The sequence below is a fragment of the Macrosteles quadrilineatus genome, unplaced genomic scaffold, assembly GCF_028750875.1.
Source record: "Macrosteles quadrilineatus isolate MER2022 unplaced genomic scaffold, UCM_ALF_1.0 Scaffold_9__3_contigs__length_116548681, whole genome shotgun sequence".
NCBI classification, from domain to species: Eukaryota; Metazoa; Arthropoda; class Insecta; order Hemiptera; family Cicadellidae; genus Macrosteles; species Macrosteles quadrilineatus.
Window position 1 is genome coordinate 59296287 of NW_026542602.1, and position 24347 is coordinate 59320633.

At 33.2% G+C, this 24347-nt stretch overlaps 1 protein-coding gene and 1 long non-coding RNA gene across 2 annotated transcripts in view; both read right to left on the minus strand.

The window, feature by feature from the left end:
* LOC129003482 (kazrin) overlaps positions 1-800 on the minus strand; it is a 34857-nt gene extending 34057 nt beyond the window's left edge. Inside the window, exons 1-5 of the mRNA XM_054431778.1 lie at positions 632-800; positions 375-467; positions 251-343; positions 130-219; positions 37-94 (exon numbers count right to left, since the gene is read on the minus strand). Coding sequence (XP_054287753.1) covers positions 37-94; positions 130-219; positions 251-343; positions 375-467; positions 632-800 — 503 coding nt within the window. The remainder of the gene's footprint in view (positions 1-36; positions 95-129; positions 220-250; positions 344-374; positions 468-631) is intronic.
* Positions 801-881: 81 nt separating this feature from the next.
* LOC129004158 (uncharacterized) overlaps positions 882-24347 on the minus strand; it is a 74176-nt gene continuing 50710 nt past the window's right edge. The window contains exon 3 of the long non-coding RNA XR_008491679.1: positions 882-967. This is a non-coding gene — a long non-coding RNA (uncharacterized LOC129004158). The remainder of the gene's footprint in view (positions 968-24347) is intronic.

Sequence of the window (24347 nt, forward strand, 5' to 3'; positions counted from 1 at the left end):
CAACAGATCATGGAGGAGTGGAGGAGGACAATGTACCTAGCTGAGGAGCTATGATGGAGGTCCTCTAGCAGTCCTGTGTCCAGCACATCTAGAGCTGCAAACAAACCAACCAATAAATAACAAAACAACAGGCCATGGAGGAGTGGAAGAGGACAATGTCCGTAGCTGAGGAGCCATGATGGAGGTCCTCTAGCAGTCCTGTGTCCAGCACATCTAGAGCTGCAAACAAACCAACCAATAAATAACAAACAACAGATCATGGAGGAGTGGAGGAGGACAATGTCCGTAGCTGAGGAGCCATGATGGAGGTCCTCTAGCAGTCCTGTGTCCAGCACATCTAGAGCTGCAAACAAACCAACCAATAAATAACAAACAACAGATCATGGAGGAGTGGAGGAGGACAATGTCCGTAGCTGAGGAGCCATGATGGAGGTCCTCAAGCAGTCCTGTGTCCAGCACATCTAGAGCTGCAAACAAACCAACCAATAAATAACAAAACAACAGACCATGGAGGAGTGGAGGAGGACAATGTCCGTAGTTGAGGAGCCATGATGGAGGTCCTCTAGGAGTCCTGTGTCCAGCACATCTAGAGCTGCAAACAAACCAACCAATAAATAACAAAACAACAGACCATGGAGGAGTGGAGGAGGACAATGTCCGTAGTTGAGGAGCCATGATGGAGGTCCTCTAGCAGTCCTGTGTCCAGCACATCTAGAGCTGCAAACAAACCAACCAATATATAACAAAACAACAGGCCATGGAGGAGTGGAGGAGGACAATGTCCGTAGCTGAGGAGCCATGATGGAGGTCCTCTAGCAGTCCTGTGTCCAGCACATCTAGAGCTGCAAACAAACCAACCAATATATAACAAAACAACAGATCATGGAGGAGTGGAGGAGGACAATGTCCGTAGCTGAGGAGCCATGATGGAGGTCCTCTAGCAGTCCTGTGTCCAGCACATCTAGAGCTGCAAACAAACCAATCAATAGATAACAAAACAACAGGCCATGGAGGAGTGGAGGAGGACAATGTCAGTAGCTGAGGAGCCATGATGGAGGTCCTCTAGCAGTCGTAGGCCATCTTCGTCATGTAGACCTAGAGGAGCTATTAGAGGAACGTCTCACTTACTTATCTCATGTTACTTTCTTATGTGTAAATATATATTTTTAATTGTTTAAGGTTTGTATATAACTTTGATGGTATCCAACCGAAATCACCATTAAAAATAAAGTATCCAAGTAAAATTAAGTTTAACAAGTCTAAGGTTTTCACTGCTACAGGGAAGGTAATAAAATGTGGTATTTATGAATTGTTAATAGTACACATTAAATAAATACATTTCGTCAATATATAAACAAACAATCTACAAGACTTGACTAATTTTCAATAAGAAAAAATGGTAATTTTAAATTTACAGATTTTTGAAATTTTTCCTTATTCATTTACCACACAACAACACAAAAATGCATCAATATGCTTAATTAAAAATTTTTTATCTCTACTTATAGTACGTAGAAATCACAAAATGTTATGTTGGAGTCAATTGGCCTCTGGAGACATCAAAACGAAAAAGTGAATGGATCCCGGGTCCAGGTCTTACCATGAGACCTATGGTAATAGCTAATATGGGAAAGTCACTGTGCAGGGACAATATTTACAAAAACTCCCTAAAGAATGATTAAAACTTAGCAAAAACAATGGCATCGGTGTCATTTCCGTTATAAGACTTGACAACACAGCCCCTGAGGTTAAAGCTGCAGCCTCCGAAATTGGATGTGCTTTCAGCTACTGCACATGAATCAAAATTACTCTGCTTCCACCCCTTTATCATCAGGCCTTCTAACATAAATATTCTGCTTGCCTGGATACATAGCATGTCTTCTGTATCAGCAAATAAAATCAACCTCACTTTCATGCCAAATTTGTTTTCTTTTCACTGAGGAAAATTTGTTTTACTACATACGTCATGCAATTATTAGTAAAGTTTTACATAAATAGCGAAACATTATAAAATACAACAAATCTTGTTTAGCTAGTGGAAAAAATATGCTGACTAAGAGGAGTGAAATGAATTGTGATGATAATAAAATGAACAAATACACAACTTTTATTAAACATGTATTTTTATACAGTACATGATTGTACACATTGTTGATGTATAGACTACAAGTCATTGTCTCTTAAAAATACTCAACTATTTATTAAAGAACAATTTTAGGGAACAAATGTACAATGCTTTTAAGAGTACCGTGGCCAAATAATTGGATAAGGTCAAGAAATATGTGCCTGAGACGATCAAGAAAGGAAGTGAAATTTTGATTATACTTTCTCTGTCTAATTTCTACTGGTAAATTTCACTGTAAATACATTTCAAAGTCATATTGTTAATAATCTACTTAAACTACTGATATAATATCTACAACACTACACAACTTCCACCACCCTATCCTCAAGGAGAAGCCATCAACTAGTTCAAGAGCTATTGAACCTCCACCAGCGTAAGTTGAGCAAGACTTCATTAAAATAAGATCCAGAAGATTTTAGCCAATCCCCTTGCAACCAATCACCTTGTGAAATCTTTTACCTGACTCTATATCTGAAGTTTGTTGGCAAAATGCTTTAGTGAATCTGTCATACACTTTTGTATCCACCTTGGAATCTGCTAAAGGATTTTTCTCTTCTTGAATCTTCTCATTGGTCATAATTTCTCCTTGTCATTCACATTCAGTTCATTCCTAGACAACAAAATTTAACACTTCACGTTCACCATTGACATTCATGAATGGAGTCTTTCATTCAAAAATTGTGCACCCAGGAGTGTAAGTGAAGAAATGTATCTGTGTAGTTAAAATTGTTGGAAAGTCTTTATAAATATATGAAGAACACAAATTTGTAATGGTATTTTGTCATGAGTCTTTACGGTAGCATTATTACACTCAAGACTTGGTCCTCATTTTTGATTATAAGGAAGTTAAGAAAAAAACCAATGCCTGATTGGATTTGATTCTTTTTTATTGTAACTAAATTAAAGTTGTATGATTGTGCGTAATAAATATACTGGAATAAGGCGATATACAAATGGGTAGGCAAAAAGTAGGTAATGTTTGCAAGATCCAGAGGAATCGAATATAGTTTATAAATTAATGTTAAATGTTCTTATATTTAATCACTCTACACAGTTTTACGGTAAATTTTGTTAAATTGTTAACACAAAATTTAACTAGAATAGGCCTATATATAATGAATATAGGTAACATAAAGGTTTTGTAACGTAATATTATGAAATAGAGATAGCTCATGTTTACTGTTTGTACATGATGAACGCAAAAACTAACGAAGCTACTGAACTGAAATTCGACACAAAGGTAAAGCCCAACCAACACTTAGGCCTATTTATCTCTTTAACGTGTGCTCCAATGACCCATGGACTTCCAAAGCTTGGAAGTAGAGCTTTTGAAATAATGCTATACAAGTTTTCATTTTGCTATTTGCAAATTATTTTGATAACTCGGTTACACATTTAAATGAAGAGAACAACTCTGTTACAAAACAGCGTGGTAACTTTTATGTTATTTATTGTATTTGTGTAATTATTTTCTGCAGTGTATTTTAGAACCAACGTTTTGTAGTATTGGAAAAACAACTCAATATACTGTATATTGCTTAAACACGATTAAAATTACCAATAAATAATAAACATATTCAATAGCCGTTGATTTTAGCTAGTTTTGTCAGAAGTTTCTAAATAGATCTCCATTGGAGTAAAAAAGCAAAAGTTTCTCAAGTGTATCTTTTAAAAATATCGCTTTATTCGTTTCAGTTCAGATCAAATAAAAATGGGCAAAAGAAGTTAATTGAAATATTCCCCAGATTGAAAAAAAGGTTTTAACACTTCTAGGGAGCCGAGTAGTTACAGTGCTTGATTTAAATCCGAAGGTCTCGTAACAGACTCAGGTGACATTTTTTTGGGGGCAAAAAATTAATTATAATTTCTAATAACAGGTCGACATTAATTAGGAGCAGGACCAGGATACGGAACTCCCTTACGAAAGCCATTAATAAATATGTCACTAACGTAAAAAGAGGCAAAAAAATTATATTTATTTGTAAACATTAAGTGTTTTTAAAATTGTAAAAGTTTTCTTTTACTTTAAAGAGAAACATTTGGAGGAGAAATCTGAAGGAAATAACCAGCTATAAACTGGTAATGTGTCTAGAAGCCAATAAAAGCTCACCAAACACCATTTACAGTTCCCTCATACCTCTTTCTACTTAAAAATTAAACCTCCAACAGACAAATTACCTCCTAAACTTTTAATTTTGCACAACTTGAACCGAACGTTTTTAATATTGAAACATAATTATTTAGTTATATTTTTATCAGATAAAAAAATATTGGAATAAGATAACAATCGACAAACTGATTTTTCTAAAATCAATTTAAAATACAGTACATGTATTTAAGTGTGTTTCAACTAACATAGTTGAATTATATTTGACTGATTTGATGAGAAATTTTTATGTTTAGGAAATTTGCTTTCCATTTCGCCACCCAATATTGAGATACTCGCATAATATGAATATAATATAAATATTTTATTAATACCGTATATGCTTAGTAAACCGTAACTAAGAATATATTATACTCTGGCAGGATCAGCCATTGATTTCAAAAACATGTTTAACATTGTTACTAGTTTGCTGTTGTGTAAAATAAACAGATACTGTAGTTTACATAAATAAACAGTAACAGTAACGGATCCGTTCTTGACGTAACTATAAATTCATTAACAAATTACCGAAGGTCCTAAGCATAATAAATATGACGTAAATATAAAAATCCATTAAAAATAAACAGATACCAGTGAAGTCAATGTAAGAAATAAGTTACTAAAGCGTCGTTAAAAGTGTATAATACTTTTATTGAAATCAGCTGTTGTCAAACGAATGTAAACCATCAGGAGTGATAATCAATAATACAGGAGTAAACATGTGTCGTAAAAGAAATGTTTACCTAATTAAACGTTTGAAATACTCTTTGATATGTTGTCAACTTCTCGTGGAACACAAAACTCCTGTTGTAAACACTGGCAAACTGTTGACAACATCAAAGAACTGTAAACAAAAAATTTGCATTCTTTTTATTGTTGTAAAAATTGGTTTTAAACATGTGTTTTTTTAACTCCGCGGTAAACACGATTGTATGCTTACTTTAACATTAAGATACAAAAGTGAAAAACATTATGTCAAACAGAATATTATCAATATCCTTTGAGAGTCAAAAACTGTTCAATACTGTCAGAAATATTTCGTAATAAAAAATTAGCTTTATTTAGTGTTATGAATATCAAGACAGTTTTTTTGTGATGAAAATTATAATTTATAATAGACCTAGGGGTGATAAATCTAAGTACTGTACCACCTGTAGGTGAAGGGGTTTATAAATCAAGTTTGTACCCCTTCGCCTGGTGTTTTCTATTGTCCTGCCCGTAAACTCATCTCTTATCACATTTTATAGTTAGTTTATGTATTTTACTCCCTTATGAAAGGTGAATTTAAGATGAATAAATATTTGAAAAACTAAACTTTATCAAGTGTCATATGCTAAAAGATGTTAAATTGTTTAAACTAGAATGGACGAGATGGAATTTGTTTTTATCTCGTTGACAGTTTATAATTATCTAGTCTGTTTAGATGTTTGAAATAATAGAATATTCCAAGTGCAGTATATAGGCCACTCAATCCTACTTGTTCGATTTAACTATTATGTTTGAGCTTGGTATAAAATAATTTGAGTTAAAATTTTCATTGGGATTCAAACTATTAGTTTTTTTGTTATTTTTCTTGTATATATTATTAATATTAATTAATTAATTGCGACCAAAACTTGAATCCTCAGGGATTCAGCGATTTAATTATTCCTATTGTTATCATATTTTACCCTCGTCTTATCATCTCGAAAATGTAAATTGATTTTGAATTTAAAACTTATTTATTCTAAAAGAGGTTTTCGGAGAAATTGATTAAGATGCAACTGACAGAGAATCTACCCATCCAATTAGATAAACCAGTAATTTTGTCTCAATAGTGATGTTGTGAAGATTTCATCAGTGAATAGTCTCTAATGGACAATTAGCTCTTAGATACTTTCAAAAAGCACAACGCAATAAAATGTCAGAGCAAGAAGTTAAAGTGCCATTAACGTTGAATGCCTTTCATATTTGACTTCCTTTTGTTTTAAAACATAGCAGAAATAGCTGCAGTTTCAGAGCAGAATATGAGTTGGTGATGAGGTTTTGTTCTAGTAAAAGTAACATATGGGAGCTATAGTTAAACAAACATTACCTGTACAATGCGCCAAAGTTACAAAAATAAGCTATGTTTTTATAAAACACGATAATTTTGTAAAATATAAACTTTTTATACTTTTAAAAGTTTATGTATTTGCATTTATAATGTATATCCCGAAAACCTTCAATTTAGCCATTATTTTTATTTATATTGGGAGTTAAAAATATAAATTGGCAAACCCACAATTATCCAGTATTGTCGATCATTTATTATTTTATAACATAGAAATTTAAATAAAATCACAACCATATATTGGAAAACATACAATTTACCCTAATATTTTCATTAATTTTGGTATCTTATTAATTTAAACCAACCAACTAACCAGGTTCATAATTGTTTTCATTTATGTTATTTTTCCTGAAAATTTAAGTTATTTACGTATTGAAATTTTCCAATTCATCCCTACATTTTCTCTTGTGTTTTTAATTCCAAGTAATTTGAGGGAGCTCATGAACAGATTGGCTGGTTCACAATTTACCTGATGTGAGATATCAAAGCGCTATCAGTGATCTAACAGTTTGCTGAAACATCGGAAAGGCTTTGATACCTAAATTGATTAACGATTAACAACCTACCTAATGTTCCGTTACCTTTGTCACGAGATTAACAGGAATTTGTAAACGGGTTTCAATAGTCCCTTGTGTAACACGCGATACTGGAATAATATGAACTGACTTACAAACTGTATAACTTATATGTATGTAAGAGTTGATTAATACCTAGAAATTGAGGAGACTAATTCTAATCTCTTATAGTCCTAAACAAAATTTTGTATGTCTAACGTAAATTTTGATACAACAAGGTAAAATACAAAAAATAAATGATTGTAAGAAAATTTTGTCTTACGAAATTTAAACTTCAAAAACCATTTATTGTTTAGAAGCCACAGGACACAATTCGTTGTTGTCTAAAATATTGTTTAAACTTTGGTATGTTTTATAAAAAAATGTTTGAATTGAAATTCTTTTGTGTGCAAAGTTAAATTGAAATATATATTTTGACTATGTAATTTTCAAACAAAGTTTTTGGTTATTGATAGTCGGGACATAGATAAAAATGAAAGAGGTCCTGGATGTAGTAGGTCTTACCATGAGACTTATGGTGATAACTTATTCCCTATATGAAAATTTGCGAAAAATTCAAATTCTTTTTCAATGAAGAAAATCTGTAATGAGCCTAAAAATAAACTAGAAATTTTGCCTACTAGGCTAATTACTAATTATTTAAAGACGAAACTGTCTTTAATCATCGAAGGAGTGAAATATAACTTCACAGCTTTGAGAAGTGAAGCAAATACTTTGGAATCGTTCAATATTTGCCTCAAAGTTTCACAAGTAAGATGGTTAACTGAAGAAAACTTTGGTATGAAAGTTGCAATATTTATGTTGTTTATATCGTAAATAATTCAGAATCGGAATTATTAAGTCAATATTATAAGGGTAAAAGATACCCCTTTGACCAAGGATTTGAATGTTGTAGGATACAATTATTGATTTATTATGTCTGGTACACAGCAAGTGCAGTACACTATCTGTTACTCAACATGACTAGACGGTTCTTGTTTCACCCCTCCCTCTTCCCTCACCCACCCTAAGTATATTGTTTCTTGCCAACAACAATATTTCATACAACTATCATTAATAATCCCTCTAATTTTTTTAAAGTATGTTTTTATCGGACCTTGAACCAGTTTTCATGTTGAATCTTTATCTACGATGTATTCGATATTGTTAGCTGAGTGAAAATCGTTCTTGCCTCATTGAGAAAGCTGTCGTATTGAACATGGGAAACATTAACTTTTCCATGAATTGAAATTATACCCGGATAGCCTTGATCGTTGGGCCTTTAACAAATAGTCTTAACTAAAGAATAATCGATTTCAGTCAGTAACAATGGTATTATTTATTCGTACAACACTCATCCTGCAACAATCTTCGCCTTAAGATCCAAAGGACAGCTGGGTTCAATGTCGAATTATCAAAACCCTGAATTTGTTGTGCTTGGCTGTTCGTACTCATCAATATTATAAGGGGAATGAAAAAGTATGAGTAAATATAACTATATACCGCATCAGGTAAAAATAATTATTGTAAAAAACTGTGAAATAGAAAAGCAAATTATAGTTTGTGGAAAGGACAAATATTTCACAACCGTCCCAGATTCAATATTTTAACTATTTTCAACCTTGACTACTATTTACATCATTAACATATTATGATGTAATTCCAAAGATTACTAAAATAAAATCCTAACAATCAAATGATTACCTGTTTGTCATTTGAAATCGTTTTGTTTACACGTGGTTTTTATCTCAAACCCAAAACAGTGTAATCCGTTGAGCAATTCTTGATCTGAAGACAAGGGCTCAAGGAGAACAGTTAGCAAAGCTCATCCGGTTAAAGTTCAATTTCCGGTTTGGTGATGCGGTAGGGGGGGGGGGGTAAGACCTTAGGAACAGCTGATTTACTGCTCGCGGGGGTTTAATTCGATTGTCTCTGAATCTAGGTTGACTTCCACAGTCTTTGGACCGAAAGTTTGCAGATTGACAAAGTGGTTAGAATAAGGAAACACTTGGGATATTATACGTCATAAAACTGTAGTTCAAAATCATAATACTTAACTGGCTTATTACTGGTCTCATTTAGGCTAACCATTGTAAACATATATGCATTGTAAAAACAGATTCTATCTTTAAACATACCTATGAACAGAAAAATCATTTGAGAAACAAAAAAAAATTATTTAATAAAGTCCTACAAAATCAGACTATTAAAAAATAACTAAATTGAATGAATACCAAAGTATACTTGTACCAGCAATATTGACTAGCTGTTAGTTTCTTGCTTAAAAGAACACAATGAAGAGATTTTGATATGGTGTGCTGATTCCAAAGATCTCCCTTATCTTTTATAGTTTTTCATATACTAAATTTATGATATTTGATAGGGACAATAATTTTTACTTAAAGTTTCGCAAGGTTTAAAATATTTTTAAAAATCTTATTTAGCAGCGCACTTTATTTTTTGATAAATCTAACTAATTTTTTATTAAAATAAGTTACGTAGAAATAACATTTTTACCCAACTGTAGTCTATTTCACGTCTAGAATAAAAATAGCAGTATTTTATACTGGTTTTATACTGGTTTAAGCAGGAATTGCTTTTGGTGTAGGACACAAATTAACAGGCCACGGTGACCTCAATTGGCTGCAACGAGTTACGCTATCAGTGGATTAAATAGAGCAAATAGAATTTCTCCTCAACTGCAAAATCTTAAATTAATATTCTCTAACCCACCCTTCAAAATGTAAATTTAATTACTTAGTCATCACTGAATAACTATGCACCAATGATCATTAACCTAGTTTGAATTAAAGGAAAGCACTAAATATACTTATTCAGTACTTGGATAATTTTTGTGACTTAAATATGTAAAATAACTTAAAGGTTGGTAATTTATTTACAAATTAAAATGTCTATAACTAATTTCTTTATTAGTATTTAATCAAATGAAACTAATTGGTTGATATATAGTTGGATACTAAAACATTTTCTTCCCTCAAAATACTAATGTTTTATCTCAGTAAGAGATTTTAAGGATTTTATACACTAAAATGTTCTCTTAGTGTTAGAGTGTAAATCAAGTCAAAACCGGTTATATTTAATGACATAGGTTATATGTGCATAAAGAAAAGTAGTAATCAAAATATAATTATATGGGATTTTAGAATTTTCAGCGTACTTTCAATAATTTACAATCTTACATAAAAAAACGATTATGTGTTTATGATTTTTAGTCAGGTACAATTAAATGGATTTAGCCTATTTAAAAAATTTTTATTAGCCCAATCGCTCCTCTACTAGGTTTAATAATTACACGGGCTTACTAAAATTAAACATTGATTCCATTAGGGGACAATATTGCCCTTGAGGGGGTGAATGAATTCCTTTAGACTAGAGAATAAATGCCTATCAAGGAAATCTTTTAGATTTACTTGGAAAAATGTATTGGGATTATTTGTATCCTCTTAGGTTAGGAAATCTCTCACTATAAATTTGGCCTACTAAAATTGGATGTTTATAGAGATTGTAAATTCCCCAGCTGTCCATGTAAATACACCATCTACAGCTGTTGTACTACTGGCAGTTGAAGGCGAGTGGCGGGAGATGCTCTATACCACCGGTTGGGAGCGTTTCATAAACTCCAAATTTCACAAACTCCAACGCTTAAAATATTAAATAAACAGAGTGGTTCATAACCTCCAATTTTCATAAGCTCCAAATCTATAACATTCAAATAATCACTGTTTCACAATGTCCAAATTTCACAAACTCCAACGATAAGATACCAAATAAACAGTGCGGTTCATAATGTCCAAATTTCATAACCTCCAACGGTACAGTCTGAGCCAGAAGTCTCTACAGTGGTTGCCACAGTCAGATAGCAGGCACCGTTCGCCAGCGCTCAACTACTGATTATACGTGCATTTTAATGATTGAAGAACACTCAGCTGTGTGACTCAAATATGTGTTAGCACATAATGTGCAAATCAAATTACATTTTTATATTTTTAATAGCTTTAATTCAAGCTTTCAGCTGAGTTTCTTAACTGTTCCGTCTCTCAATTAAAAAGCCAATTATTACATTACAAATATCGTAAGAGATTTTTTTACCGATGAAAAATTTTAAAACATATAAATATGTTTTATAAGTATATTTTCTAATAGCTGTTAAAATTTCATAATGATTACATCAGTTGTTTTTTTTGTTATGTGTAAAAATAGCCCTTTGTTAGAAAAGTGCCGAAAACCTCGTACTTTATTCATTCTACCCACTAAAAGGATGAGTTTAAACTACATAAAAAGGTAGAAACTAACATACATAAACGCAGAAATACATTTTTATAAGTAGGATTTAACTTATACATCATATTGTAGGTATACTGGTCACGTTTCAATAAAAGCTCATACTCGAGTATTTACACTTTTTTACTCGACAGCAGTCTCGTTTTCTCTTTGCAACTTAATGTGGCTAGTTCAATAATGTTAAAGTTTTGACAAGGTGATAATTTATATTTTGATTGACTTTTCAGTGGAGAGCTAAGCATTGTATACCTTTTATTTACCAATAAAAATGCGTAATCACAAACAGTGGAGTCTTTGACTGTCGTATAAAATATTAAGGTATGAAGTTGTTGTTGTTGTAACGATTATTGCATATTCTATTTAAAAATAGTGTTCAATGTAAATAATTCAACAAGTTATTAGATAGGTACCTTTTAAAGTTTTTAGATTCTATTTAGCAAATTTCCCTATAAGAAAGTACAGTAGCTATTACCGTAGGTGGCATGGTAAGACCTAGGTCCGGGACCGATTTACTTTTTGATTTTGATGTCCCCAGAGGCCAAAAACACAATTCGTTAAAATTGTTATATTTGTATATATATGTGTACAGCTGTCCGTGTGAAAGCATGCATTTTCTAAATTTAAACCGACGACAGTCAGGGATTGCCCTGGTGTCTTAAAATGGTTATTGCGAAAGCAAGACAAAAAGGAAATTTTAGTTTCTTAAATTCAGAGGGTAATTCGGATGAAATCATCATTATTCTTTGGATTATGACTATTTCTCCTTTAAACTTACCACTGATAACTTTTGCTTCAATCATTTTTGGTGTCATTTTTAGCGAATTTCCTTATAGGGAAATAACATAATCAAAGAGTTTACGTGCAATTGATTGAAGGTTAAAAGCTCTTCATGTTCAAAAAGATAACTTACTCTATCATATTTTTTAAATCCAAAAACAGCCCTCAGTGCATGTCTTTGGTTCGTGATGACAGGTTGTAATATGGTAGGATAAGTACCCCCATAATGTACTATTCCATATCTCATCACACTTTCAAATCAGGAGATGTATACCTTTTTTAAATGCTCACTCTTAATGTTGTCTCTTAAGTGATATAAAGCATAATTTATTTTCCTTAATTTAATTGAAAGTTGTTTTACATGCTGCTCCCACTTTAAATGATGATCAACAAACAATCCTAGATATTTAACATATTCTACTACTTCAATACAACTGCAAGAACAATTATACAAACAAGGGTGTTTACGGTACAATAAATTAAATTCATTTTGTAAATTTTCTCGTGATTGATTATAATGTTTTGAGTGAAGTGCTTGATTTGCAATTTGACAACCCTCAAGGAGTGGTTTTGGGCCCCATTATTTTTTGATATATATAAACGACTTGCTGGAGCTTGATTTATGTTCAAAAATATTTGCCTATGCTGATGACACAGCTCTTGTGTGCTCAGCTTTCAATAAAAGGTCGCTGAAACTAAAAATAAGAAAAGATTTAGACAAGATATCAAATTGGCTAATTGAAAACAGATTGTTAATAAACTCCTTAAAATATAATTGTTTATTTTTCGATGTTTATATATAACTAACGATGTACGGAGGGATAATGCTACTTGATATTTAGATTCAGTGATATCACTACCGACCGTCCCCCTCCGCGCCACTTCCGGCGTTCGAGGCCGGGTAGCACTGGTAGCAGTTCCTCACTCCGTATTTACTCGAGCCGTGCGTCGATTTTAGGATAAGTAAAAACAGTCGATGATGCGTAGAACCATTGCAATAATTAAATGCTGCTAAGTTTCATCGTAGGTGAACGCATTGCTTAGAATCTGTTTTAAATTACACAAGAAATGACAATATGTATACATGTACTATGATCTGCTAATATTTTTAATGGTTACGTAACACTAAACATTACGTCAAGTTATTTATAGGCCTACTGTGAATTTATATTTATTCTGTGATTTACCTTTCGGGTTTTGGACGACTTTTAACTCGATGTATAAAAAGTATATGTAACATAGTTACTACTCGGTGTAATATATTATGTTTTTCCGAGGGAAATATATTCTTCAATAACCACTAACGATTACAAATGATAAAATTGTAAGTAGAACCTTTGTTTTAGTAGGGTGATCCTTAATCCGAGTAGTTTTTGCGTGGACTAAATAAGATCGATATACGGTTTACTGTTAGTTTTTTATATGTCAAAGAGTCGTTTTCACCAAAATTGTTACTGTTAACACGCATAGATTTTTTACTAAACTCTGTACTACATTAACATTTCACTTCATGACGGTTACCCCTATTGTATTAAAAATACTAAACGGCCCAATCCATCCCATGTATTCCATCCCATGTATTACATATATTATCGGTATTATACAACATACGAAAGGTGACAGTGGATTGGGCCGTTTAGTATTTTTATTACAATAGGGGTAACCGTCATGAAGTGAAATGTTAATGTAGTACAGAGTTAAGTAAAAGATCTATGCGTGTTAACAGTAACAGTATTATTTATAAATGTATTTAAACATTATTTTTTAATGTTTTGGTGTAAATTTTATATTTTTGAAATGTTTTAGTTTTCCTGCAAAGTGATCTGAAGGAAAGTGGTAATTGAGTTTATGTTTTGAGTATGGAATATTCGTCTCTACGGCCACCAGAACAATCAAGTTGTACAGATAATTAATTGCTAATGAGAGGAAAACATATACACAATTTAACATAGGTGATGAATCTTACTCAAGGTGAGTGTTTGATGTTCAGCAGTACCAAAATTTACTTTCTCGAGATGGCGAGTACGCTGGATACGTTGAACTACAATGTAAATTTTGTATTATTGAAAAATGAGGTAATTGAGTTTAAGTTTAAGTATGGAACGTGTAATAATACCCATAGTAGGGGACGTAAACCGTTTGTTCTGTTCAAAATCATTTATTCTCTACGGCCACCAGAACAATAATGGGGAAATCCACTTGCAAGTTGTGCTGATAATTGCTAATGAGTGGGAAACATGCAAACATTTTATCGTAGGTGATGAATCTTACTCAAGTTCAGTGTTAGACGTCCAGCAGTACCAAAATTTACCTTTCGAGATGGCGAGTACTGGATACGTGGAACTACAATTTATCAGTAAACTATACCCAAATATTTTTTTTTTTGTACACAGGGAAGTTGCTTACACAGGGTGTGAAAAGTACAAAAAGAAAGAGAAAAGGTAGAAAGTCATTAACTGTGCGTAAAGAGACAACCAGATTGAAAAAAACACGTAGAGGAACCATCAAACTAAAAAAAAGTAAATTGCAGTTAAACGTGCTCTGGAAGTCCCTACAAAAAACACTGACTCTTTTGAATTGGGTCGTTAAATTAGATTTGTCACTACTGAAAATCTATGAATTTCGAGTCAGAATAGACTAACAGGGACACAAATATACTCATCTGATGTTGTCACAATGGGAAGGTAAAATTAGCTCCTTATCAACATTCTGAGTTAATGGAACATCTTATCAACGGGGCTACATACATCGGTTATAAAGAAAATATTAAGTATCAAAAGAAACCAAAAACTTTCAAAAAACTATTTGAATAATACATTTGCAATGGTGAGTTATAAGTCTCACTTAGATGAATCAACATCATTCTGGTAGTCTATTTAATCTTAAGATCTGGGACTACTACTTTTACCATCTGATTGGACCGTTAATACCCTCTAACATTGTACCAAAGTATGCTCAACTTTATATACGACGTAAACACAGCTGTTGCTCACAGAATAGGTCAAAGATGCGACCAAGTGCTGATGCATGATTTAAGTGACTAACTTTATTCCACACAACAAATATAATGAACAGAAATCAGGGAATGTAGGAGTATACATAAACAAATTATCTCCATAGAATAAGTAGCTTATTAGGTTATCAGCATTGCGCAGTTCGTACATTATTTATTTTTCAAATGAAACTCAAATTAAAATAAAACATTCATTTCGTTAAACTAATAAAATGGGTTTGATTAACATAAAATAGTTTATATAGGCCAACTATCAGTTCTATTTTATGTAAAGAAATAAGCTGCCCCTAAATAGAATACAAAGATAACCAGTATTTGTTAATTATTATGTCTCTTATTGCTGACAATATTCCCGTGGCAGAGCACGGGTGGTTAACTAGTATATTTTAAAATCAGTAAATAGTATTGCAAATACTTCTTTTGGACAGTTCAATAACTCCCAATAAACGTGTGTTGTTTAAAATACAATTTAAGAATTAACAGCTGTTTAATTCAAAAGTATTATCCACATCATGAAAATGTAAACAAATCTGTGGAGGAAGCTTTAAGGGCTTCTGGGGCAGAGCCCTAACGGGATTCACTTCGTTTTTTCTTTTGGTAACTCATCTAGAGACCAAGACCTTTCTTTTTACACCTCTACCAAGTTTCTACGACTACTAGTAATCGTTCTCTCAAATTAGCGGAGACAAAGTTTCCAATTAAATATTTAGATTCCTCCATGTTAATCCTATGGAAGAAAATCCAACTTTGATGGAAGATCCTGCCCAAACTAATAAAGATTTCAAATAATGACAAAGACTTTGCAAAACTACAGATCAGGGCCATTCTTTTGCCACTTTAATCATCGAAATCGGTCCAAAAATGAGGGAGGAGGTCTGTTCACAAAAATCGGCTTAGCGTATTATATATATATAGATTTCCGTAGTGGTTAATTATTCATGAGATTTACTTTCTGGAGAGAATTTGTAGAATAGTGTTTTATTAACTGTAAGGGTTTCTGTAATATTATTTATAATATGTTACCTTAAATTATCACTTACATTTCATTACACAGTTTAACTTTAACTAGTCTGAATCTCAATTTTTCAGTGAATATAAATTAAAATGTATGCAGCACTTAGCTCGAAATGATTAGGGGTTTAGGTTGGATAAGAAAAAGTACAGTCCAGCAAAAACTTCGCACCACGGCCTTGCTGGCGTTGCAGTCAGGAGGGAAGCTATCGTCAAGAGGAAACACCATACTTTGCAAAAAAATATATAGGCCTATTTTTTGTTTTGGTCAGAGAGGTTCTGCCTGTGGCTAAATTGTAGCCAATAGTTTAATGCATAAAATAGGCTGTATTTTTTAATTTTTTACAAACAATGTTTCTGTAGATTGCTTAAACAGGTAGGGCAATTTAGCATTTTGCAACGTGTAGAAAGAAACTACAATCGTACGCGTGCCGTATGGACTAATGTTTAATTACCTAAGGACAAAATAAAAATTAATTTATCTTTTACTGACTTTAAAAAAAACTGCAAAATCGGCATGTAAACTGCGAACTCAATTAGGCCTTTTACTATCACTAACTTTAACAACAAAACCAAGATACCAGAAAACGCCAAATAAAATTTTAACACAAATCACTAATTTCACTAATTAATTATGGATTCAATATTAAATGGAAAACTCCTGCTTTGTTTTTATTTCAAAAACATTATAATGAGATGATATATTCTAAACGTTTCTGTAAACATTTGACGCTTACTTTAGTGTTTAATCAATATTTTGTTTAAAGTGGAATGACCTCAACGGCTACTCTAGAACTAACCTGAGAATTAAACTAAAAAAGTTCGTAGAGACAATATATTTTTTCACTAAAGCAATTACTATGACAAGTTCCAGTGAGCGGGATTTATTAATTTTGTTTGGAGAAGGTTTTAACTAGGTACATTCTGTTTCTCAAAGGAAAAGGGGTTAAAATCATATAGACTAGCATGCATAGTATGAATAAAGTACAGGGAAAACCTATAACAGTAATATTTTGAGGTAGTTTCCTTTTCTTTATATGCTTGTCAATGCTGGAGAAACGTAATTTCGTGATTGGTTTCGACAGATGGGTAATCAAACCCTAACCATGCACTGCAGTGGCAAAAATGTTAGACGTGAGCCGTTGATTAGCTTTTTCAAATATAGATGAATATAAACTCGTTAAATGTTTTAAAATAAAATCATAATATATCCATTGAATATAACATGTAATACTATCTAACAACTAAATGGCTAAAGAGGATGAAGAAGCAAATAAATAGGTATTGTAATGTGGTCTCAACTGTGAACCCGCTGAACGTTTTAAATAGGCCTATTTCGATAGAATGTAAAGTCAATCGCACTTTTAGCAAGAATTCCACCACATAAACTTAGAATAAGAGTAGTTTCTATTTTCGTTTATATTATTTTGACCAGAGCCAAATCTAGGGTAAAGTTTAGTCAATGGGATGCATTTACACTAATTTAGTTTACCTTAACGAAAGGAGAATAAAAGTAGAAATAATAACTGGGCCAGGTCGCTAATTCAGTGGGTTTTACCAAGAACTTAAATTATCTCCACATCTTTATATGCCTTTTCATATTTCACGAAGACAATTTCCGAAATTACAATCGGGGAAGCATTTGTATCAAAGAATTTTGTTAACTATAGACTACCGGTAAGCATTAAAATGCACAAACATACGCCTGTAAATTAAGTTACCATTCTTCGTAATGTAATGACATATTTGATGTAATACAGTATAATGATAATTAAATGCTAGAAACTCAGTTTCTATATCCCGTAAACTGATGCTGAGCCGGCCAAACTCCTAGCGCCAATGCCGCGCCAAGCGATTTTATGCCTATTTTTAATCGCTTAAAAATGATACAAGCAGGCTCCGTATCAAAAAAAGCTTCAAATAAAAAATAAAATTCATACTTTGATCTAAAACTTTGCCGCAGGAATTTTTTTCCTGACCAAAAAATAAAAAAGTTCCTCGCTTACTACATTTTTCATGTTTTTTATTGTGTTAAAAAACAATCATCTGTTTTAATTTGCCTAAATAAATTATAAAAATTATGTTAAGGTAAAAACTAGCTACATAGTAATGAGCACTGGTTTTTCCAGAAAAATAATATATCAATTTGAAATTTGTATGTTAACAAATAAGTGTAGCAGAGCAGGTTGAGTGAATGTATGTTTGTGTAAAACAGAGAGGTTCATTCGGCCCGTCCGCCTCGGTATCCCGCCAATTCGATTGACTTATGGCAGAGACTGTACCGTTGGAGCTTATGAAACTTGGAGGTTATGAACCGCTCTGTTTATTTGATATTTAAAAGTTGGAGTTTGTGAAATTTGGACATTGTGAAACTGTGCTTATTTGAAAGTTATAGTTTTGGAGTTTATGAAGTTTGGAGGTTATGAAAGACACTGTTTATTTAATATTTTAGACGTTGGAGTTTGTGAAATTTGGACATTATGAACCTCACCCCACCGGTTCACCCACACTAACTAGACAACTGGTTCCTCTCATCCTCCCGTACACATGTTCACACAATTCATGTGTTTAGGGGGAATATTTTCGGAAAATTCGTAAAATCTTAGAATAAACTGTTGATTTTGAAAAGTGAATTGGATCTTGAATTCTAAAGTGCGATACCAGGTGGAGTATAAATAAAACTAGATGTTTATTATGATTAATTGGGTTATAAATTGATGCTACCTAACATAAGGTCAACGATGGATAGTGGTAAGACCAGTTTAATCCGTCCCCTTACAAACAGTATAAAATCTGTGTTGAGACTCACGTAATTGAATTAAAACGTAAAAAGCGACAGTAGACGTAAAAAATATAAATACTGATTGATGTGTTTTGTGTTTTTTACGTATTTAAAAACATTTTTTGTAAGGGAATGTTTTAAAAACCTGGTTTGGATACTATCTACGTTATATAATCGAATTAATATTATAGCCACTTGACAAAAGTATCTAGAATCAAAGCGGAATTGAACCATGAACATTAAAATTTTAAGTTACTGACCTTACACAAACCCATCAATTCCGCTAAAAGCTGGGTTTTCCTAGGCGCGGAGTCGGTGAGCGGAGAGAGGAACGTGGACAGCGGAATTGAAATTAACATGGCATCCCGCTCCGCTTCTAGGAAAACAGTAACATTAAATTGCCTAAGACAAGTGGAGTCCGCTCTCCGCGTTCCTCTCTCCGCTCGCCGACTCCGCGCCTAGGAAAACCCGGCTTAAGAATTCACAAAAATTAAAAATGTACATCATAGAATAGTATATAACTATCTGAATTTATGAATGGGTTCAAGATAAATGGAATTTATACTGACCTTAGTTAACACGAGAATCCCCTTGAAGCATAAAACGAGCAATAGCTATACTTTACTGGCAAGGAAAATAAATAAATTTTCTTCTCTCATATTTCAATAATACAACACCTTCGCCATGACACATGGGAGAGACATAAAATACAATTAAACTTTTCCCCCGGGAGGAGGAACCTGGTGTAAAAATTATACGCCGCGAAACTGAGTTTGTCCTTCTGTTTAAAAAGATTATCGTTCAGTGTTTCGCAAAACGGACTACTGCAATATACATAGTATGTGAAATACAAGTATAGGCCACATGTATATGAAATACAGATTCCCGTTGGATGGTTCACGTAACTTATTTGACCGTGTAATGTTTCGTAATACACGTAATAACATGTATTAACACTGTCATGTACTGTGAAATATTCGTAACCGTGTTGTGCAAATTAATTGTTATATTTACTCGTAGTATCCAGTTCCTGTAATTGTTTTGCATATTATTGTTGCGAATGTGATGTATTGTATCACACCTTAGGTTGTGTGTATGTACCTTATTGTTACTTCTAATTTATTGATAGGTACTGAAAGTGGCATTGCATCATGCCACTTTTAATTTCTTCTATATATTGCCAAAAATTTCCATTGGGAGTAAAAGTAAAATAAATGTTTGAAAAACAGAAATTGCCATAAAGTGTTCCAGGAAATGGTGTTTTACGAGAAGTACTCCAATTAGCAAATGTCACCTGATGGGTCTGATGATGATTGGAGTCTCCAATTGAACTCTACATCCACTTACGATCTTTTACAGTATTGTAAAAGAAACAGTGTTATTGGAAGTATTTGTTCATTGAGTAAAAATGTAGCATGAATTAGCTAAGTGTCAAATCATATACGAGTGTTAAGTGATTTGTTAATGATTCTAAATGCAATCTGTAAACTATAAACCACACTAAAGGGAAAATGAATGAATTGCGACCTACAACGCCCAATAGTGTGGCTCCATTGTGTGCTTCTAATCCACTTAATCAACAAATGACGCGTTAAGACTCCTTTTACCCAATGATAGTGGGGGGGGGGGGGTAGGAGGGGAGGCGCACAAGAAATTGGTTCTGCCCGTCTACTCGAATTCGACAAAGCCGAAAGCCATAATCTTGTTTTGTATCGAAACCCACCCTCGCGTTGGAGAGAGGACGAAACAGGGTAAATGACCCGCGACATTTGTGCACTTCCGACTTTTGGATTTCGTATTATTGCGTTTCGCCCCAAATTGCGGGGAGGCCGATGTATCATCCAAGTTTCACTCTCCGCACCTTTCAACGTTTAGATTTATCGCGGAACAATCTTCTCCGTTAATAGATTTTCACTTTATTCTCACTGAAAACGGTAAAATAGGTAGAAAAAGCTAATAAGAAATTTGTACTTATTCAGTGTAATTTATTTTTCCTGTACCATTGCAATTTTTTACGTTTTTTGTAAGGCAAAGGTCCAAACCAAATTCTTGTTACCATCATATCCTCGATACTTTGTTAATTTGTAGCCCTATGAAAAATGACATCTGGATTTGGAACTGGTCCCGCTATATTCATTCTCTCGATTAGACTATAAACGCAGATCATCATAGAGAGAGTACTATCACAATATAGTGTATATCAATACGGTACGTTGTTCAAAGATCTAGAAACTGAATACCCAGGAAATCAGGTGAATGCTGATGAATCCAGCAACTATTTTACGTGCCAAAATTCAGCAACCGGTGTCACGTGTCAGGTAGAAATAGTACTTTGTAAAATATTTAATACACAAGTGTAGATACATTGTAAAGTGTTGAGAGACGAGTCTAATTGTCAAATGAATTGATCCAACATGAAAAGCTAAGGGAGGCTGATACAAGCAGGGGCTTACGAACCCAGATTATAACGTATTAATTCCAGTTCACATAACAAACGTAAAGTTTCGATTCCCAGTCAGAGGATCTGTAGCTCTGTCCGGGTAAGGATTTAATTTCCTCTAAGGCACGTTTAGGGTCAGACTTATTTACGATTATAGGAATTCCACCACCGCACTGTGTTGTCTTATAAATTTGCTGTTGGCTTTTGGTTTCAATTAAGTTTTACGAAGAGGTTTTTTACAGCCACAGTGAGGAAAATTAGGTTTGAACATCTTAAATGCAATATTGTTTAAAAGTGAACAAGTTTTATGTGTAATGAAATAAATATTAGTGATAAAAGTATATACATATCAGTACTGTATGAGCATCTAAATCACAAAACCTATAGGGTAGTTTTGTAAACTGATTTTGTTTATTTTGACTAGATGGGGTGAAATTTGGAAGAATCTTCATGATGATAATGCATTTTATTTTACAATTCGGCAGGAACATTAACGAAAGTTGTAAAAATATTTTATAACGTTTTAAAGGTATTCCAAGATTCTATTACTTAAGTATTTTGGCTTAAAATTGTCTAACACGATAAGGCCACCCATTAAATTTTTGAATAGACTACAGTATTATTACACGATTTCAACTGGTTAACATGTTAAATGTTCACATTCCCTGCCACTGAACTCAACATAGGTAAAGCTATACACGTATTTGATGTAGGGAGTCGTTACGACAATACTATCGTAAAATTAGTTAGTCATTAAACTGAAATGTTCCTGCATTGCTATAAAGGTGAAACACTGAACCGATAAAAACGACCCATAATTAATGGAATGTTTATGCTGATAAATATTAGTTTATTGAGATAAATTTATGGCCATAACATTCTAATTTTTAAATACGGTTGCTCTAAGAAGTAGAATGATGTCAGTTAATAAAATCACTGGCACAAAGAATGGATGCACAATTTCAAGGCAATTGTACGTCTTAATTATAGCAATAGATTAGTATGACTCTTAGGTCCGCAGTACGTTGGTAAAAAGTATGAGTTCCATTCTGAAACAATTCCTACACGTATGATAAGAGTATAAATATTTTAACTATGAACATTTTGAGATTCAATTGCTGCTGTATTTAAGTTCAAAATGTACCACAGCATTTTTCCAAAATCATTCGTAAATTGAAATTGAAACAACTAAATTTTTACTTCAGATGTAGCAAATCAGTCATGAATGAATCAGCCATTAAAATGCATAGCATATGTTTAGAGTGCAACTTTTGCACTCAGGAACGAAAATGAAGGGGTTCGGGCTTGAAATAATCATTTTGAAATGTTCAGAAGTGAATATTCTAAGTGAAAACAATATTTTTTCAATTACAGAATTAAATAAATCACTAAATAAAAAATCAACCTGAGGCAGACAACAGAAGACTAATAATACACAAAACACAGATGGCAAAATGTTTAGAATTTCGTTATCATGGTTGCTAAGCAACGAAAAGAATTCAAATACGTTTTCAAACTCGACATACGATTATGTGTGTAGAGTTGAAGTTAATGTTTGAAGCTAATCAATAGTTGATTTAGTTGTCATCCTGAAACATTCTACATTCGAATCGTTAACTGAGATAGTGACAGTTAGTTATTTTCAAGCAAACTTATAATATTAGTAATTTACCTTGGCTTGGTCTCATATATCCAATGTAAAGTCACACAACACATACACGGCACTGATAGTAACTCAACAATACAAACACATCACTTTAACAGGCAATGCACAACTGAATCATACAGATTCGGGATTCGGCGTCCGTTGGCTTTGAACGATCAACACTCAACACCTCACTTCACTCCGACCAACGGACCAACTGTCTTCTCTATTCTCTTTACGTACTCTCTCTAGTTCTCCATCTCACTCTAGCGCCACGAACATGAACAAAAGAACACCTGACCCCCCACCCTCGGTCCTGGATTCCAGGTGCTCTTCACGTCTTCGGCTTCATCTCAATCTGATCCTCTCCTCTTTCTCGCTCCGGACGAGGTGCAGACGGTTCTTCGACCGTTACGTTTCAATTCCACCATTCCTGCCATTACTCTGTTCCATGGTATGCAGGTATGCATGCTGCTCCGGCTCATTCGCTTTAGTGGTTTTGTTATTCAAATAATCTTGCGCAGATGAGTGGAGAGGGGTTTGGGGGTATAGGAATGCACCGGAAATATATGCGAAGAAAAATTGTGGGTATGAAGTTTACTACTTTTGTCCGTCTTTAATTATCCCTTAGAATGTAATGGAGAACATTTTGAACTACTGCACTGTAGGTTAAATGACTGAGAATGTAGGGAACATTTTGCTTCTAATTTAGTGGTTGGGTGAGGAATACTTCGTGTAAAGCTGATAAAACATCTAATCACTAGGAATAGAAATGCTATGGGTTAACTAGCGACGGGAATTTCATCGTTGTTATAGTCTAATATTTCCGCTGACACAATAAAAACTCGATGGGTTTATGCGGATAATAAGTGTTTAAGTGTATGAGTGTATAAGTGCGGATAATATAAAGTGAACCCACGTAAAAAAACACATAAAATACACGAATACCAGAACTTAACATATTTTTATGTCTGGCACTCATAGACTCAAAAAACCAAAATTTACCTGTAGTAACTTGGTACAACAATAAGTCAACAACTAAAATAATTGTACTCACAAAAACGGCAAAGTTCTGTCATTGGACGAAATAATTACCTGTAACAAAAAGGAACATAAATTAATTAATCTGTACACGAAGAAATAATTGGTTGAATGAAGCAAAACATTGTAACATCTAAAAATCTGGAAACTCCAGAGTGTCTTGGTAGATACCGTCCTCAAGTAAACGCCAATATGTAGAGTGTGCATCTGTTCAAGTCACACTTCTCTTAGAGGTTTTCGTTCTACGACAGTTGATGATGTAAAAGATGATAGTTATCTTCAGTAACTCGCCCACAGTTTGAAATGAATGAAAATATAGTTAACGAGTTTGAGATTTTACATTAGACTCTGACTGTGGTTCAGATGATAAATTACTACAGTTTATTCTGTTACTAGCAATTTATTGTATATATTAATAA